This window comes from Cloeon dipterum, chromosome 1 (assembly GCF_949628265.1).
Source record: "Cloeon dipterum chromosome 1, ieCloDipt1.1, whole genome shotgun sequence".
NCBI classification, from domain to species: domain Eukaryota; kingdom Metazoa; phylum Arthropoda; class Insecta; order Ephemeroptera; family Baetidae; genus Cloeon; species Cloeon dipterum.
In genome coordinates this window covers 38,884,330-38,902,942 of record NC_088786.1, presented here as the reverse complement: position 1 = coordinate 38,902,942, position 18,613 = coordinate 38,884,330, and the positions used below count along the sequence as shown (strand labels likewise).

Genomic DNA, 18,613 nt, shown 5'->3' with positions numbered 1-18,613 from the left:
CAGCAAAAACTCATTTTCTTTGGTTATCATCTGTTTAGTTAAATAATCAAAATTGACCTGAAAACCGAGGGTTAAAAATATACTGAATAGACAAAAACTCTTAACATTTTCTGCCGCAAAGAAATAATAATTATTGTACCGATGTGCTTGCAGTTTCAGCGCGTGCTCGTTGTGTGGATGTGGAGTGTGGATGGATGACACAACATCCGCTGTGCAGTGTGCAGCCTGCTGCTGGTTCGCTTCCAACCGTGAACAAAATTAAGAGGGTCGTAAAATGCAATATTTCCCCGAATTTTTAACTGCAGTAAAAATCAGCATGGAATTGTTTCTTTATTTGAAGCAATTAAACTGGGAATTTTGATTTATGATCTACATTTTTATTGCCATCGGATGAATTTTTAAATGAATGAAAAGAGCATCGTGTCAGTCGCCGATCATCTCAGCAGGCCCCTGCGAAAATTGATAAAATAGCAAACAATTAGAAAAATAATAAAACGGTTGTTGCTTTATATGAGTAGTCCAAAAACTTAATTTAAAAAAAATATGCTCAACCACAATTAATAAAAATAAAAATAATAAGTTTGTTTGATTTTTAGCCAGGGTTTTCATTTTTATTTTGAATCATGTAACGTTTTTAAGCGCCTCTAAAAATATGAATGAAAATAAATTAAAATTAAATATTAAACCAAGATGTTTTTGTTCAATATTCAAATGATTTTAGGAATAGAAAATTAACAAATTAGAGAACAACAAAAAAAAAATGGCTTACGTAGCACATGAATCCGAGGGCAACGCTGCAGTTGAAGTTGTACAGTCCGTTTTCCTTGGGGTCAGCGTTGTTGACCTGGATGGCGAGGCAGTCGCCCGAGCTGCGTTTTGGAAATCCGCCCCTCCACATGGGGTCGCTTTCTTTGATTATTTCCTTTTCCGGGCACCAAACGTACGAGTTGCACTCCGGCGCGAACTTCGCACTCGTCCAAAACGTGTTCGCTTGCACCGCTTTCGATTCTAATTTATTAAAAATATTTAATTTTTGTTAGTCTTTTTACCACTTGGGAGAGATTTTTTTTTCTTATTTCTTGTAAGAAATTAATTAACATTAATTCCAAAAATTTTGCACGTTTTTATGCTGCAAAATTTCACAGCCCAAGGAATATTTATTTAAGGGTACATCAGGTGGTAGGGCTCGTTAAGACGATTCGTTTGAGACGTCGCGACTTAAAATCCATCAATTCGTCGAATTTTAACAAAAATAAAACCACTTTTTAGTCGTAAGTCGGAAAACCGTAAAAAACGAAATTTAATTTTTCTATGGGCGCGAGAAAGCTCGAAATTGGTTTCCAGACCAGCGTTGGGCCTGCGTGTGCGGTGAAATATTAAAGACGGGAATCTGGGTGCATTTGCGGAAAAAAAATGACACACACGCCGGCCGCGGCCGCTTCGTGGAAAACTTAAAATTGCTGTGTTGCACATCACAGACACGCCAGACTAGCGGCTATTTTTGTGTTTGCAAGGCGAACCTAAGTTTTAAAAAATTATTTGAAGCTTCCCTTGCAATTATTCTGTAGGATTTTTTTATTTAAATTGTTTTCGTTTATTTTTGACGTCGGAAAAACCGAGAAAAGTGGCTCCGGGACCGATCTCAGGGTGGGGTACCCTGAAAAAAGGTCGTCAGGGTACGTCAGGTTGTAGGGCTCGTTAAGACGATTCGTTTGAGACTTCGTGACTTGAAATCCATCAATTCGTCGAATTTAAAAAAAAATAAAATTTCTATGGAAGCGAGAGAGCTCGAAATTGGTTTCCAGACCGGCGTTGGGCCTCCGTGCGCGATGAAATATTAAAGACGTGAATCTGTGTGCATTTGCGGAAAAAAATGGCGGGTTTTAATTTTTCTATGGGAAAAAGTGCGAAATAACACGTTTTTCAAACTTTCAATCGAGTTTAAAATTAGGATTTTGATCGGATCTGTTTGTAATTGGTCTCAAAATGTTTGCAGATAAATTCCGCGTCGATTCACCGTTAGTTTGGTCAATTTTTTTGCTCCAATCGTGAAATAAAGCGACCGGAAGGCAGGTTTTAGAAAAAAAAAAATGCAAAATTGCACTACTAGAAAAAAGCATTTTTTCCAAAACCCGGAAAATTGTCTTCATTCGATACCTAGAGTTGGCTGGGCGTTATATTCGGGAGCACGTGGAAGAATTTGAGAATTTTGATTTTTTTTCGAACTTTTTTCAGAAAGAAATTCGAAAAATGGTCTGATTTTGGAACACTGCACACGGATGGACGTGTCCCACCAAGGGGTATCGATTGGTACACAAATCCGAGCTGTTTAGGGCCCATAGGGGCCCGACTGGGTCCCCAAAACCAAAATTTTGTAATGTCCAAATCACGTTTTTCACAGCCCAAGGAATAATTATTATAAAATTTCATTCCATTTACTTTTTTCCGCCAGGTGTAGTTCTTTGAAACAATTCAAGAATTTATCCGTGGTGAAGGAAGCGACGCTGGAATTGTAAGTGCAGCAACTGTCGCCCGCCGCAATGATTGGTAACTGAAAATTTTGCGTTGTTTTTTTTAATTACGTCTTTAGGAAATATCATGGATTCTCACTCGAAGCAGGGAGATGAGCATTTTGAAACCGTCGCAGACAGAGTAGATTTTCGGCATCTTTACTGAAATTAAAACAAAAAAATATAAATTTATTCATTTTAAAAGTAGAAAAAATTAAAATGTTAAATTAACCAACCTGCTTTCCTCATGAGTCCATATCGAGTAATGTCCTAAAAAGAAAATAAAAATCCATTTTAAATTGACCAGTTGCATAAACCCTAAGTGTTCGAAGCCGCCAATTAACAGATGGCGCCACCGTAGACTTTCGATTGTAAGGCACTTCCGCTGCGATTTCAGACTCAATCTAGCTACTGTGCATTCTTCAATTAATTTGCTATTTTTTGACGTGCTGAAAACCAAAATCGGATCAGCCAATCGCCGTAGAATCGTGAAAGACTATTTTTTGAAATAAAAAATCTTTTCCAACGTTTCTACGGCGAATGGCTGAACCGATTTTGGTTTTCAGCACGTCAAAAAATAGCAAATTAATTGAAGAATGCACAGTAGCTAGATTGAATCTGAAATCGCAGCGGAAGTGCCTTAAAATTGAAAGTCTACGGTGGCGCCATCTGTTGGCAGCTTCGAACACTTAGGGTTTACGCAACTGGTCAATTTAAATAAAAATTAAACCTTTTCCGAGCAAGCCGGCAACGTGCAGACGGCTTCATTGCAGTAATTTTTCTTTGCATCTTTAGAAAACAAATAATTAAGCCAAAAAACCAATGAAATATTTTCTCATAATACCAGGAACGAAATTTTTCATTGTGATTTGCACCATTCCTGGCGCCAAAGTCGTCGCTTTCTTTGTCGTCGTCGAAGTGGCCTTCAGGGTTGTCGAAATCAGGGTTGTCGTCTCTGACAACGAGTCTTCGGACTTTTCTGGTTCTTTCAGATTTTCCACCAGGCCCTCCAGCTTGTGGAGCAGCTCCAACACATTTTCCGCGTGACGCCAGTTGCCGCAATCACATTCTTTCTGCATAAAAAACCTAATAAGAAATTTAAAAATAATAAACAAATAATCTTACCAGTATTAACGCCAGGTACGCGATGAGAAATATAAATTTGGTGCACATCGATGGGAAAGCAGGCGAGGTGTGTGGGAAAGTGGGAAAACGGCGCACATACGGTTTTGTGACGCGATCGACAAAGCCCATGGGTGCACATCCGCTTTCAGCTATGACGAATTGCTCATATTCGTGCTTTTTGGCGAGCAAAATTTTGAAATGTAGCAGAGAGAGAGTTTTAAATTTTGAAATTGAACAAAATATTTCAGAAATACATTTTTCAACGAGATTAAATTTTAAGGACGTCTTTGACGGATTTTCTGAGCCCACCAATCGATTCCTGAGGGTCGAATTAGGTAAAATGGACATTTTTCCCGTTAAAAAAGTGCGGTGCGACGTGCGAATTTTTTTCCCGCCAAAACAATTTTAACGAATTTTCGAGGACTGCGCATGCGTCAGAGCTGGCCGGACGTGACAAAGAATTAATTCGTACAGGTGGTCTCTCTGCAAGTGGTCAAACCAGCTCTCACGCATGCGCAATTCTCGCATTCAATTGTTTTGGCGGGAAAAAAGTTCGCACGTCGCGCTGCACTTTTTTTAACGGGAAAAATGTCAATTTTACCTAATTCGACCCTCAGGAATCGATTGGTGAGCTCAGAAACTTCGTAAAAGACGGTCTTTAAGAAAAAAAGAGCAGAAAATGTTGACAGTGGAATTAAATTCGTTGTTTTTCTCTCACCAAAACGTTTTTATGAGTTGCAAGAGTTAAAAAGATTCAGCATTTTCGCTTCTGACGGTGTGTTTGGTGCTGGCAACCATGCGTTTATGCGGTGCTTGATGATGCACGGAATATAGAGCACAGTTATGGCTGCCGCGCCGTTCGAACGTCGATTTCATTTCCGCTATATTTTCCCACTTTTCCAAATTTCAGATGAATTTTCCTCTCTATATTCTTTGAATTTTTAAACTCGCCGGATCAAAAAAATTTCAAAAAAGGTATTTCAATAAAACAAATTGATTTGTTAAATACAAGAAAAATCTACATTTTACCATAAATCATCGAAATTTGATTTTTTAATAGATTTTAATTTTTTTCCACGTAAATTATAATTTTTTCAATTAAAAGGAAGTAGATTTAGTCGGCTTGAGGACTTATTTTTAAATCTAATCATATTAATTCATGCAGGAAATACCAAAATTGCCAATGAACTGAAATTTTCAAGGCTTATCGAAAAATCTAATATTCTCTATTTTTAGTTTATGCACAATTTTCTGTTTAAAGTGGATCAAATCAAGCCGAAAATAGAAAATTATTTGAATTTTTAAGCAGATGATCGATAAGAAATTTGTCTCTTCAATTGGCAACAGTAAAAAAGGAGCTTGATGCAGTAAAAATTCAAATTTCCTCCAAAATTTCCATGTCTTGAGCACATTTTCTTGGCAGATTTCGATTCCTCTGGTCGAGATCTGTCCAACAGCGTGTGAAACCTTTCAGGGAAACTCTTTTTTAGTGAAATAAAATAGGATTTCAAGTAAGGAGACAGTTCTATTTATTAAAACAATGATCTAATTTTTGCTCCCTTTCAAATAAACAAAATCGATAAAATCCGCGATGAACCCTCGAGGTCTTAAATTAATGGAACATAACTTCAGGCGAACCCTGCGAATTAAAATTAAAAAACAACAAATAAAACCTAATTTTATAATTTACGTAGCACATGTGTCTGCTGGGCGTGTTGCACATCAAGTTGAAGAGTCCATTTTCCTCTTCCTTGTCCTGTCCGGTTTGCACGGCGAGACATTCGCCGGCTGTGCGGTTGGGGAAGCCTTTGCGCCACTTCTGCGGCCCGACGTCGCTCACGATTTCCCTTTCTGGGCACCAAACGTACGCGTCGCACTCTTTCGAGTAAATTCCACTCGTCCAGAAAATGTTTTTTTGCTCTAATTCGAATTAAAAAAATATTTATAATTTAATTTCTACTTTTTTCCGCCTTGATCAGTTCTTGGAAGCAAGAAATGACGTCTGGCGCATTGAGCGACTGCAGTGTCCCGTTGTACTGACAGCAACTTGTGACGGCCATCTTAAAGTCGTACTGGAAAATAAAAAAAAAATCGTTAGAAGAAATGGGATAAATTATTAAAACCGCATGCTCAACTTTGTTCATGGAAATAAACATTCTGATCGTGTTGCTGCACAAGCTGTAGATTTTTGGAATGGGCACTAAATATGGAGATACAAAAATTAGTCTAAAATTAAATAAAACAAACTGAGATTTTTTACCTGCCCTCCTGAGTTTTCCGTATTTTGTTATGTCCTGGCAAAGCAAAACATTTAATTTATTTTCGAGAAATGCCGCCTCAAAAATAAAAAAAACTGCAAATATTTCATATTTTCCTCAATTTAAAACTCCAAATCTCGGGTCCTAACAATCAGAATTCCAAAAACTACCCACCATTCGACTCGACTTGACATCCCCTAACCCGTTATATGGTTTAAGGGGTGCCTACCCCAACCCACTAATTGCTAAAATATTTTAAACCCCGCGGAAAAACTCTTCTGAGAACATTTTTCTGCCATCATTTCAGCAAGGGGGTTGAAAGGGGTGGAGGGTTAGCACCCTTTTAATTCATCAGCTATTTAGGGTAGGTTGAGATGTTTCTAATGATGGGTAGTTTTTGCAATTCTGATGATTAGAACCCGAGATTTAGAGTTTGGAAAATAGGAAAAAGTCGAAAAATTGGTGATTTTCGTGATATTTTGTTAACATTAATAACTCCAAATCTCGGGTTTAAACAATTAAAATTGTACAAACTACCCACCATTCAACACTTCTTAATCTTCCCAAGCCAGCTAAAGGGTTTAGGGGGTGCCTACCCCCACCCACTTATTGCTAAAATATTTTAAAACCCCGCGAAAAACGCTTCTGAGTACATTTTTCCGCGATACTTTTAGCAAGGGGGTTGAAAGGGGTTGAAGGTAAACACCCTTAAAATCTTTTAGATATTCAGAGTAGGTTGAGATGTTTCTAATGATGGGTAGGTTTTGCAATTCTGATCATTAGAACCCGAGATTTGGAGTTCGCAAAATACGAAAAAAATCGAAAAATTCGTAATTTTCGCGTTTTTGCCAATACTTGCATCTCCAAATCTCGGGTTCTAACCGTCAGAATTGCAAAAACTACCCACCGTTAGACTCGCCTCAACCTCCCCTGACCAGCTAAAGGGTATAAGGGATGCCTACCCCTACCAGTTTCAACCCTCTTAGCTACAATTTCTTAGAAAAAATGCACTGCTTCAAATTAAATTGAATTTCTCTAAATAAAAATTAAACATAAAATGACCTCTTCTTTGCAGTAAATACCGGGACAAACAGCTTCATAGCAGTACTTCCTGTTTGCAGCTATTAAACGCACGTTTATATAATTAAAAATTATATCACAAAATTATTACCCGGATCTACAGGCGTAATGTCTCTCGCGAAATTTACAAATCCAGCTGGAATGGTGGTAGTTGGAAACGTCGGCCTGCTTGAAGTCGTAGTTGACCTCGAGGTAGCACCTGACGAAGGAGAAAATTTAATTTTCTTCACTAATCCCTGCAATTTCGTTATCAAATCCAAAATTTCGTCCGTTTTTGATGTGCCAGCTGAAGAAAACACACTCTGAAAATTTGCTATTAAATTAATAATAAATAATTTAGTATAATAAAACTGACCAAAAGCAGCAAACTGCCGAGAATTCCAATTTCCGAGCTCATCATGCCAGTTTTTACGTAACACCGCCGTGCTCTGTGATTGCGAGCGGCGAAAACGCGCGGCGAAGCCTGCCGCTCGCGCTCTCCCGCTCTCCCGCCCGCCCGCCCGCCCACCCGCGCCGTCACTTCCTTTAAAACGCGAAATTTTCCCACTGGCCTCTTTTATTCCCGAACAAATGTGCGTCACAGTAAAAAATAAAAAACAACCGTGCCTGGAAATCGCATGTTTTTATTTTTATTCCGTGAAAGAGAGCAAGAAACAATAAGAATATAATAATAAAGCTTTTTGTTGTCTGGAAATTGAGTTTGTCGGCTTTCTCAGCCAGGTGAGAGGCTTCTGGCTCCCCCGACCACGCATTTTTTCGGGAAATGGCACGAGTAGATTGGATTTAGGTTGTTGTTTTTATTTAAATTTGATCAAAAAAGATAGGGGAAATAGCGAGCCTTTTTAAATAATAATAACACTTATAAATTTTGCTGCAATTTTTAATTAAATTTATTCACGTCTTTCTGACAGGAAAAATTGCATTTTTACCGCTTTTAAATGTGTCGGGAAAATAATTCTGACAATGAGGGGATGTGTGCTGCATGCAAGCCACCTATCGGCCGGCTTAAAAATACGAAACAGCGCTCTAGTCTCAACTGACATCTGCCTGCACGTTTGGAAATTTTATTTCGTGTCGCGGTTAATTCATTTTTAAATGAGTTTTAAATTACTGTGGCTCTTCGGTTAATTAGTGGAAATCATTTATTTAAATAGTCCTTCAATTTTAAACTATATTTTCTTTTTACTGGAGAACGCAGAATTATTTATTTATTAATTTTTTAAATAAGAAAAAAATTATTTTTTAAATAACGATCTCAATCCTTACATTTTAGAACAGAAATCAAAATTTTTTCAGACAATTACATATGTCCAGAAACCAATAAATCCTTAAATTTATGAAAAAATAATCCTTTTTAGAGTCCATTACTTATTTCCAAAGCTTCAGGCGATCCCTGAAATTTTAAAAAAATTTAATTGTAAGCCTAAAATAGAAAAGTAACAAAAAATTACGTAGCACATGAAGGGGTTGATTGTGTTGCATTGCGAATTAAAGAGTCCGTTCGACTCCTGTTTTTCGTTGCCGGTCTGCACGGCGAGACACTCGCCGGAGTTTTGACTTTTTGGAAATCCCTTCTTCCATTTCAGCGGACCGTCCGCGCCAATGATTTCCTTTTCCAGGCACCAGCACCAGACGTAATCTTTGCACTCTTTGGAGTAAATTCCACTCGTCCAAAAGACGCCTTTCAAACCTGAAGATAATTTAATAAAATTAAATAAATTCAAAAAAAATTATAATTTAGCTTTTTTCGGCTAGTTGAAGGTTTTGGAAGCAGGAAAGTGTCTCGTCCGAGTTGAATGACATCAGCGTCGAGTTGTAGACGCAGCAAGAGTAATATGCCGCTATGAATTCGAACTGGGAATTTATTTTTAAAAATTTCAGACAAAAATCAAAGTCACTTATTTACCCTGTAAACGGAAATAAAGGATTTGATTCCGTTTCTGCTGCAGCTGTGGATTTTTAGAATTGGTGCTGAGATGTTTAATTGCGTTAATTAATTGAAAATACAAAAATATTTATCTCTCGATCGTGTTACCTTTTTTTCTGAGGTTTCCATAAGCGATGATATCCTGCAGAAAGTAATTAAATGTTGTGGTTTCATATTTTAATAATATATAGGGCTGTGAATATTTTAGAAGGTATACTATTTTTATATTAGAGGGACCATCAAATTGCAAATGAATGCGGGATTCATGCAATTTTATGCTGTTTGAAACTGTCTAAATTCCTCTAAAATAAACAATTTTGTGGAAAAATGTCTTAAATAAAATTTGTAACATGAATTAATATTTTTTTGGCCTCAAACTTTCGATATAATAGCGCCGCGCGTTGAGAAAATAGGAATTTTTCAAATATCGTTATTTTTGCTACTCACTTGGAAACTTTTTCCCCACATAACTCTATTAGGCTTTTAATTTCTTCCGATTAACAAAAAATTACATATCAAAATGACTTTAAAATTATGTGACAAAATTACGTTTGTCTTGATTTTGAAGGCTCCAAATGATTGAAACTCAATTAATTATCACGCCAAAAACCCTTTCGTGCATCAGAAAAGGTTGAGACGAGTCTAACGAGGGGTATTTTATGCAATTCTGAGGATTAAAACCCGAGATTATGGTTTGCAAAATCACAAAAAAGTATCAAAATTACGATTTTTTTGAAAATTCGCACCTCCAAATCTCGAGTTCTAAGCATCAGAATTGCAAAAACTACCCCCCATTGGACTATTCTCAACCTCCCCTGACCAGGTGAAGGGTTTAGGGGGTGCCTGCCCCCACCCAATGATTGATAAAATAATTTTAAAACCCGTGGAAGATGCTCCTGAGTATATTTTTCTGCTATAGGTTTAGCAAGAGGGTTTAAAGGGGTGGAGGGTTAGCACCCTTAAAACCCTTCACATATTTAGGGTACCTTGAGATCTGTCTAATGGTGGGTAGTTTTTGCAATTCTGATGGTTACAAGCCAAGATTTGGCAGCGATAATATTAGCAAAAAATATATCTTACGAATTTTTGCCAATATTTCAATCACTAAATCTCAGGTTCTAATTGTCAGAATTGCTAAAACTGCACACGGTTCGACTCGTCTCAACCTCGTCTAGAGAGCCAATGGGTTTTGGGGGTAGATTTTTTCAGTTTAAGAGCGTTTTGAATAGTGAATAACTTTGCTGAAAGTGCACAATGATGCGATTTTTCTCGTTACTTTAATACAAGGGGTGGGAAGAGGTGAGGGTTGATCACCCTCAAAACATTTTGGCTATCTAGGGAGGGTTAAGACGAGTTGAACTGTACACAGTTTTTGCAATTCTGATAATTAGAACCCGAGATTTGAGGTTGTAAAAACAACGATTTATTGGAAAATTTCTGCGTGCGGCGCTTTGTTATTTAGAAAGTTAAATGTAAAAAATTAACCCCCGACACCTCGTGTCTTTTGAAAAAATCATGCATGCACAACATGTGGGGTTACAGGCCAAATTTCAAAGTAAATATTGAAAAAATAATTTATAATTATTAATAATAAATTAAATAAAATCGTCTAAAATTCACAGCCCTAATAATATACCGAGAGCTTGCACTTTAATTCCGGGCAGACAGCTGCTTCGCAGTATTTTTTGTTTGGGTCTTTATAAACAATTAATAAAATTATTTAAATACTAACATTAATGGACATACCATTTTTAGTTGTATGTAACAAGTTTGACAAAGCTTACAAAGCCACTTGGAAGAGGCTTTTTTGATGGTGTTATTGCAGTAGTTGTTAAAATTGGGCTCGAATAAGTTGAATTGTCGGCGGTGTATTGCAGATTTTTGGCCAAACCTTCCAGTTTTTTGATTAATTCCATTATGACTGCTTTTTTGGCCGGAGCAGCAGCTGCGCACTCGTTCTAAACGATTTCTCAAGTAAATTTAAAATAATTATTGGAATTAATGGCTACTGACTAGTGAGAGCAGAAAATTCACGAGCAGGCATGTTGCTGCGATCGACATCGCGTTTTCGCTCTGAAAAGCGTCCACTGAATAGACGCTTTTTAATTACGTTGCTTCCTTTAAAAATGGAACCATAACGCAGTAAAGCCGGAAAATTGAATCGGCTGCGTTAATTCCCTCTCCCTCGACCGAAAAGACTTTTACGTCAATAATTTTATAATAATTTCAGAAAAGGTAGATTTTCTTTAATCGATTTATTTTACACCGTGTTATCTTTAGGACGACGAGTTCACTTTGCGACGGAAAATGGAGATAGAAAAATGTTTAGTTTTCTGTTAATCATCTTTCCGCGCGAATACAGAAAAATAAGTGTTTATGAGCAAAATTGGATGGAAAAAACTGTGTTGGCAGCACATCAGCTGATGGATGCGTTGGTCGTGAAAAATCAAGGCCACGCGAAAAAGTGTGTCACTGCGAGTGTTCCGGTGGCCACTGCTGCACGCGCTTTAGAAAAATTCAATGATCGCCGCATTCGCCGCACACGAGCAGCACTCCTGCTTGGAAAGAACAATGCCCGCCGCATTTCACTCGATTTTATTTTATTTCGCGACTCCGGTGAGTTCAATTTTTCAAATTTCTAAATTAAACGAAAGGAGAATTTACAGAATAGATTTGCTTCGGCTGGCTTAGCGGAGAAGAACAGTGGTTTAGGACGGCGGAATCAGGTCGCGTGACCTGAGGAAGGTCGGTGACAGGCAGGGGTGAGAAATCGTCGCCAAGTATCCCCAATTGAACTCGAAGTTAATGAAAAAGCATTAAAAACAGGCCTGGGAGCGGATCTCAGGTCAGATTACCCTGAAAAAGGTCGTTAGGATACCGCGGATAAAAGCCCCATCCGAGACCTGTACGATAAGGGGTCGTGGTTGATGATCCGAGGAACGGCCGAAATCTAATAAAAATAAAACCAAACTTTTTCGTAAAAACAGCCGAAAAAAATTCGTAAAAATTCCAAAAATGGTCCGAATTTAAAAACCTGAACACGGGTGGACGCACCTCCTAAATGTACATCGATTGGTTCTTAAATTGGCGCCATCCGGCCAGTAAGACCCCGCCTGGGCCCCGATAAAAAAGTTTGAAATGTCATAAATCGCATTTTTGCGACTTTAAAAATTAATAACTCGGCTCCTATGGGTCGTAGAGTAAAAAATTAAAGTTCATCAGACTCGCCATAAAATTGTGCGTCATTTTTACTCTTTTGCTACCCCAAAATCTGCTTTTTGCTTTGGTCCAGGGTCCCCTGCCCAATTATTTTGCAAAATTTGAAACGAGTTAATAATATGGTTGAATTTCAACTTCATTCTTATTGGGTTTATTTAAATTTAATACACTAAATGATTTTTCAAATTTTTCTTCTTTCTTCAGTCACCAATAGCTTCCGGAGAGCCCTGAAATTTTTTTCACTTGCTGGAATGCCAGTCACCGATCTAAATTCAGGTGGCTTAGATCTCAGATATCTGCTTTTGACAGATAAAATATTATAATGATGTTGATGTATCATTTTCCCGCTGTGGCATTAAAGCGCACTAATTATGTCCCGACTGCCGACGCGTAAAAAGAATTACAAAAATTGAGACAATTCATGAAGTATCTGGAGTTCGCGCCAGTCAAAACGCTCTGAACGCTGATTGGTTTCCTCCAAAAGCATGAGAAAGGTAAGATAAGGAGCTATTGGTATAACTCGAATTTTTAAGTTTTTAAGCAGAAATCTAAATTTGATTTAGATGATTATTAAATTGAAAGAGCAAATGATTAAAAAGGTAAACAAACAAATATTAAAAAACGTGAAAAAACATATAATAGCCAAAATTTTCCTCTCCTTGTCGCACACACCACTGCGAACGTGGGCGGAGTAACGGAGTTTGTTGCTTTTAAACACGGTAAACACATGACTTCACAGGAAGATGCAAAGATTGCAAGCAGCAAGTTCCGCGTGACAAAATTCGCTTGTTTTTGCCGAGCCGACCCAATCAGGAACTGGGCATAGAAATTTCACGGTTTAAACCATTTTGGGTGGAGACATGGAGAGACATTCCAGATCCAGAAGCTTAAGGAGCCGAGAGATGCAGCCACCAAGAGTCGGAGAAGCAAAACCTGCAATTCAAAAGGCGCTGTGCAGACTGTGCGAGTGTCCGACGTCGGACGGCCACGTCCTCGCGTCGCAGGTGGACAGGTTCAAGCTGAGGAAATGGGCCATGAAGGTCATGAACCTGACGGAAGAAGACGAAAACCTGCCGGACGTGGTCGAAGAAGACGCTTTGATCTGCTACTTTTGCATCTGGCAGGCAGAGTGAGTTTTTTCATAACCCCTAAATATTTTATTTGGATTTTGACGCGTGCTTTAGGTTCGGGGACGAGTCTGGAGACGAAGCTGTGGCTTGGTGGCCGAAAAACCTTGATTTGGAAGAAAACGCAAAGGTGCTTCGCGAGAATTATTCAGGTACTAATGAAATTTTAATAAAAATAATAAACAGCAATTTCCATTGTTAAAAATTTACAGTTGGAGAAGTTGAACAGTGTTGGGTGCAGTTGGAAGTGGTTGATCTGGCCGAGTACGAAAAGGAAATTCCTAAAAAGAGGAGTGGAGCGTGTCTTTACTGTGGAAAGAGATACTACCGTCTGATGAAGCACGTGAAACTGATGCACAAAGAAGCCATCAAATGCGGAATTCGGGGCTGCACGACATTCTTTCACACCAAGGAGGAAAAAGAGCATCACATGCTGCAGGATTTTCACGAGAAACGTGGCAAACCATGCGAAAGAAAGAATTTTTGGTGCAAATTTTGTAAAAATGGCAAATTCTATTCCTTACTCAATTCGTGGAGGAAGCACATGATTCGCAAGCATCCAGAATTGGTGGCGTGCACGCATTACGGCTGCAAAGAGTACATGAAATCCAAGTCTGAAATGAATCTCCACATCAACTCGTTGCACAAAAAAGGCATAAAGCAAAAATTTTTGCAGTGCGAGCATTGCGAGTATTTTACCACTGAGAAGTCCAATTTGAGTGTACATCAACAGTCGAAGCACTTGCCAAAGATGTTCAAATGTGACAGTTGCGAAGCCAGATTTGGCTCGAAATACCTGGCTAGTTTTCACTACGAAAAAAGTCATACATTCGTCAAGTGCAAATCTTGTGGCCAGGACGTTGCTCGCAGACATAAGGCAGCGCACAGAAGGTCATCGGTTTGCTCCAAATGCAAACTCAGATTCAAGTGCTTTGGTTTGTATCAACTGCATAAGAAGAGCTGCCGAGGAACCTGCCGTAGGTGCGAAGAGTGTGGAGAATCGTTCACCTTGAATAGAGAGTTGAATCGCCACGTGAGACAATTTCACACCTCGAATTTACTCTGCGACCATTGCGACTATTCAACGCTTAATAAATTTGACATGAGGCGGCACATTCAAAGGAAACATTTGCCAAAGACCATTAAGTGTGGAGACTGCAACCAATTGTTTAGCTCTCAATCAATTCTCAAGAATCACAAGTACAACAAGCACGAGTACGTTCATTGCGCAGAATGTGCCCAGGAGATGTGCCGTCAAGCCATGTTTAAACATCGGACCATCAAGACTTGCCGCCGGTGCAAGCGCAAGTTAAATTGCTCAGGACTTCTTGAAAAGCATGTCTGTCTGGAAGGTAATTTTTTCTATTGTGACAAGTGCCCGAAATTTTATATGAAAAAGAATAGTTTGCTTAACCATATTGTCAAGAAGCACATTGAGGTATAAAACTGTACCAAATTAAAATGAATAGTGGCATTCTCAAAAATTGTTTTCTTTTAAATTAAAAAAACCTTCCAATGTATTTTGCTTTATTTTCTGTATAAAATTTTTTTGAAATTTAATTGTTTTTCATCCACATTCAATGGATCTTGAATTACGAACGTGTTTTGAAAAATTCGAGAGCGTGTGAAAAGAATTTTATTTGAAAACTTGCCCTCCTGCCCCTTTTATCTCCTAATGTTACTTTATAAAATGAAAAAAACACCTGTCCTATTACCCATTTGAATCTAAATTTAAACCCTCTAAATGACTATCAAATCTGTAAGTAGCGCGGCGGGTACAGCGATTTTCCTTTTCTCTGCAGACAGAGGAATGGTGCAGCAAAATACACGTCACTTTCATTATAAAAAGGGCTGTGAATTATAATTGACTTTTTTCTGAGCTTCAAATCGTAGCGGGACCACCAAATGAGCATGAATCATACTTAAAACCGTCTAAAACCAACCATTTTTTGTGGAAAAGATGATATTTTTTATGAATTTATATTTTTAGCCTCACACTTTGAAAATAAAAGCAATGGGAATATTTCAAATATCGTTATTTTTGCCATTATTGCCGCCGACGGAATGCAAATTGCCACTGTGAGCCCTACATGCTGTGTGTGCTGTGCAGGCGAAAATAATCAAACGCGGTGTGTCGGCCGTCGGCGGCACGGTGTAATTGCTTTATTCACGCTTCCCTGGGCATGTGAGCACGCCTCTCGCTTTTTCATCTCACTCAGCGCTCATTTTCTGCATTCATTTCTCAAAGGCAAAAGGCACTGATTTTTTTCCAGCAACAAAATCCACACCAGCTATTTTATACTTCAACTTTTTTTATTGAAAAAAAATGATTTTTTAATTTATGGGAGATAATCGAAAAAAGTTGGTTTCTAAAATCTGCCAAAATGCTTAAAAATTGATGATTCGTACTCATTTGATAGTCCCGACATCATAAAGGCAAAAGAAAAAATAATCGATAATCGGTTTTGCACATCCCTACGCGTCGCACTTGCTGGAATGCCAGCCACCGATATAAATCCGGGTGGCTTGGATCTCAGATATCTGCTTTTGACAGATAAAATATTATAATTATGTTGATGTATCATTTTCCCGTTGTAGGATTAAAGCACACTATAATTATGTCTCGAACCTTAAAAAGAATTACAAAAAATGAGGTAATTCTTAAAGTATCTGGAGTTCGCGCCAGTGAAAAAGCCCTGAACGCTGATTGGTTGCCTCTTAAAGCATGATAGTGGTAAGATGGGGAGCTATTAGCATTACTCGAATTTTTGAGTTTTTAAGCAGAAATCTTAATTTGATTTAGATAACTATTAAGTTTAAAGAACAAATGATTAAAAATTAAACAAACAAATGTTAAAAAACGTGAAAAAAATATAATAGCCAAAAATTTCCTTCTCCTTGTCGCACACACCACTGCGAACGTGGGCGGAGTAACGGAGTTTGTTGCTTTTAAACACCGGTAAACACATGACTTCACAGGAAGATGCAAAGATTGCAAGCAGCAAGTTCCGCGTGACAAAATTCGCTTGTTTTTGCCGAGCCGACCCAATCAGGAACTGGGCATAGCAATTTAACGGTGAAAACCATTTTGGGTGGAGACATGGAGAGACATTCCAGGACAAGAAGCTTAAGGAGTCGAGAGATGCAGCCGCCAAGAGTCGGAGAAGCAAAACCTGCAATTCAAAAGGCGCTGTGCAGACTGTGCGAGTGTCCGACGTCGGACGGCCACGTCCTCGCGTCGCAGGTGGACAGGTTCAAGCTGAGGAAATGGGCCATGGAGGTCATGAACCTGACGGAAGAAGACAAAAACCTGCCGGACGTGGTCGAAGAAGGTGCTTTGATCTGCTATTTTTGCATCTGGCAGGCAGAGTGAGTTTTTTCATAACCCCTAAATATTTTATTTGGATTTTGACGCGTGTTTTAGGTTCGGGGACGAGTCTGGAGACGAAGCTGTCGCTTGGTGGCCGAAAAACCTTGATTTGGAAGAAAACGCTAGGGTTCTTCGGGAGAATTATTCCGGTAAAATTTTAATAAAAATAAAAAACATTATTTTCCAATGTTAAAATTTAAAGTTGGAGATGTAGAGCAGTGTTGGGTGCAGTTGAAAGAGATTGATCTCGTCAAATACGAAAAGGAAATCCCTAAGAAGAGGAAATGCGTCAGTGGAGTTTGTCTTTACTGCGGCAAGAGATTCTTAGAACTGACGAAGCACATCAAGAAGGACCACAAAGAAGCCATCAAATGCGGAATTCGGGGCTGCACGACATTCTTTCACACCAAGGAGGAAAAAGAGCAGCACATGCAGCAGGATTTACACGACAAACGTTACAAACCAAAGGAAAGCAGCAAAATAAGTTGCAAATTTTGTGAAAACAGCAAATTGTATTCCTCATTGAAAACGTGGAGAAAGCACATGAAACGCAACCACACTGATCTTCCGTTTGCTTGCACGCGTGTAGGCTGCATTGAGTACTTCAAATCGAAGCCTGACATGATTCTCCACATCAACTCGTTTCACAAACAAGGCATAAAACAAAATCTTCTGCAGTGCGAGCATTGCGAGTATTTTACCACTGAGAAGTCCAAGTTGAGGCTACACAAACAGTCGAAGCACTTGCCAAAGATGTTCAAATGCGACAGTTGCGACGCCAGTTTCGGCTCGAAATACCTGGTTAATTTTCACTACAAAAAAAGTCATTCACTCGACAAGTGCAAATCTTGTGGCCAGGACGTTTCTCTCGCATACAAGGCAGTCCACAGAAGGCCATCGGTTTGCTCCAAATGCAAACTTAAATTCAAGTGCTTGGGTTTGTATCAACTGCATCGGAAGAGCTGCAAACCAGCCCCCTATAGTTGCGAGGAGTGTGGAGAATCTTTCACCTTGAATAGAGAGTTGAATCACCACGTGAGAAAATTTCACCCCAAAGCCCCAAATATTCGCTGCGACCATTGCGACTATTCCACATTTGAAAAGACACGCATGGCGAGGCACATTCAACGAAGACATTTACCAAAGACGATCAAGTGTGGGGAATGCAACAAATCGTTTGGCTCAAAATCCATTCTCAAGATTCACAAGTACAGATCGCACGAATATGTTCGTTGCGCAGAATGTGATAAGGAGATGACCCGACAAAACATGTTTCACCATCGGACCATCAAGACTTGCCGCTACTGCAAGTGCAAGTTAAAGTGCTCAGGACTTGAAAAGCATGTGTGTCTGCACGGTAATTTTTTCTATTGTGACAAGTGCCCGAAATTTTATAGCAAAAAGAAACGATTGTATTGGCATATTGTCAAGAAGCACATTGATGTATAAAATTGTAACAAATTAAAATGAATAGTGGCATTCTGAAAAATTGTTTCCTATTAAATTAAAAAACCCTTCCAGTATATGTTGATTTATTTTGTTTAAAAATTATTTGTGAAATTTCACTATTTTTAATCTATAAATTTATTCAATTCAATGGAAAATAAATTTTTTTAATTATAGCTTACTCAAAATTTCTTTTAACTTTAAATTCAGTCTACAAAAGTGGGAGCGATCAGCAACAAATCAGCGCGCTCGCCCGAGTCACGTGACCACTGGAGAGAGAGAGAGAGAGCGCGAATTTTATTAGCTAATTCCTCAAAATCTATTCATTTTCTGTGTTTGGTTCTGTCATATGTTTTAGTTCAAAACTTTGGCTTCGCATTGGTACCTATACGAAATACTTTTTTGTCCAGCGAGAGCGGTTTGAGGAGCGATCGCGCGAGAGCATTTAACATGGCGGCCAGCATATAGGGAGAAAAAGCAGGGTTTTTAGTGCTACAGCCCAGCCCACTGCTTATTCTTAACCACGTCACTTTCTTTTTATGCACTTGTGA

The 18,613-nt window shown here is 38.6% G+C and overlaps 3 protein-coding genes across 3 annotated transcripts; 1 reads left to right on the top strand and 2 right to left on the bottom strand.

The window, feature by feature from the left end:
* Positions 1-345: 345 nt before the first annotated feature.
* LOC135948194 (uncharacterized) lies at positions 346-4,444 on the bottom strand. The gene is made up of 9 exons (XM_065497335.1): positions 4,354-4,444; positions 3,636-3,809; positions 3,355-3,583; positions 3,241-3,299; positions 2,747-2,780; positions 2,611-2,672; positions 2,440-2,551; positions 770-1,008; positions 346-450 (listed from the first exon to the last, which is right to left on the bottom strand). Exons 2-9 carry the CDS (start codon positions 3,762-3,764, stop codon positions 424-426), a joined length of 891 nt encoding a protein of 296 aa, XP_065353407.1. The 5' UTR covers positions 3,765-3,809; positions 4,354-4,444; the 3' UTR covers positions 346-423.
* Positions 4,445-5,147: 703 nt separating this feature from the next.
* On the bottom strand, positions 5,148-7,417 carry LOC135947897 (uncharacterized). Its single transcript, XM_065496877.1, has 8 exons — positions 7,329-7,417; positions 7,065-7,275; positions 6,956-7,014; positions 5,896-5,929; positions 5,771-5,835; positions 5,596-5,707; positions 5,326-5,555; positions 5,148-5,274 (listed from the first exon to the last, which is right to left on the bottom strand). Exons 1-8 carry the CDS (start codon positions 7,371-7,373, stop codon positions 5,248-5,250), a joined length of 783 nt encoding a protein of 260 aa, XP_065352949.1. The 5' UTR covers positions 7,374-7,417; the 3' UTR covers positions 5,148-5,247.
* A 5,562-nt stretch (positions 7,418-12,979) lies between these two features.
* Positions 12,980-18,328, top strand: LOC135942904 (zinc finger protein 729-like). Its single transcript, XM_065489248.1, has 8 exons — positions 12,980-13,131; positions 13,304-13,398; positions 13,459-14,598; positions 16,300-16,615; positions 16,671-16,765; positions 16,819-17,553; positions 17,857-17,973; positions 18,273-18,328. The coding sequence occupies exons 1-8, from the start codon at positions 12,980-12,982 to the stop codon at positions 18,326-18,328; spliced, it is 2,706 nt and encodes a 901-aa protein (XP_065345320.1).
* The last annotated feature ends 285 nt before the right edge of the window (positions 18,329-18,613 follow it).

Coding starts and splice junctions, on each gene's coding strand:
- LOC135948194 (XM_065497335.1), bottom strand. CDS start 3,764: ATGGGCTTTGTCGATCGCGTCACAAAACCGTATGTGCGCCGTTTTCCC. Junction 1,009..2,439: donor ACTACACCTGGCGGAAAAAA/GTAAATGGAATG, acceptor TTAATAAATTAG/AATCGAAAGCGGTGCAAGCG. Junction 451..769: donor CCCTCGGATTCATGTGCTAC/GTAAGCCATTTT, acceptor CAATTTTCGCAG/GGGCCTGCTGAGATGATCGG.
- LOC135942904 (XM_065489248.1), top strand. CDS start 12,980: ATGGAGAGACATTCCAGATCCAGAAGCTTAAGGAGCCGAGAGATGCAG. Junction 16,766..16,818: donor TCTTCGGGAGAATTATTCCG/GTAAAATTTTAA, acceptor TAAAATTTAAAG/TTGGAGATGTAGAGCAGTGT. Junction 17,974..18,272: donor AAAGCATGTGTGTCTGCACG/GTAATTTTTTCT, acceptor CTTTAAATTCAG/TCTACAAAAGTGGGAGCGAT.
- LOC135947897 (XM_065496877.1), bottom strand. CDS start 7,373: ATGATGAGCTCGGAAATTGGAATTCTCGGCAGTTTGCTGCTTTTG. Junction 7,276..7,328: donor TCGGCAGTTTGCTGCTTTTG/GTCAGTTTTATT, acceptor GCAAATTTTCAG/AGTGTGTTTTCTTCAGCTGG. Junction 5,275..5,325: donor CCAGCAGACACATGTGCTAC/GTAAATTATAAA, acceptor TTTAATTCGCAG/GGTTCGCCTGAAGTTATGTT.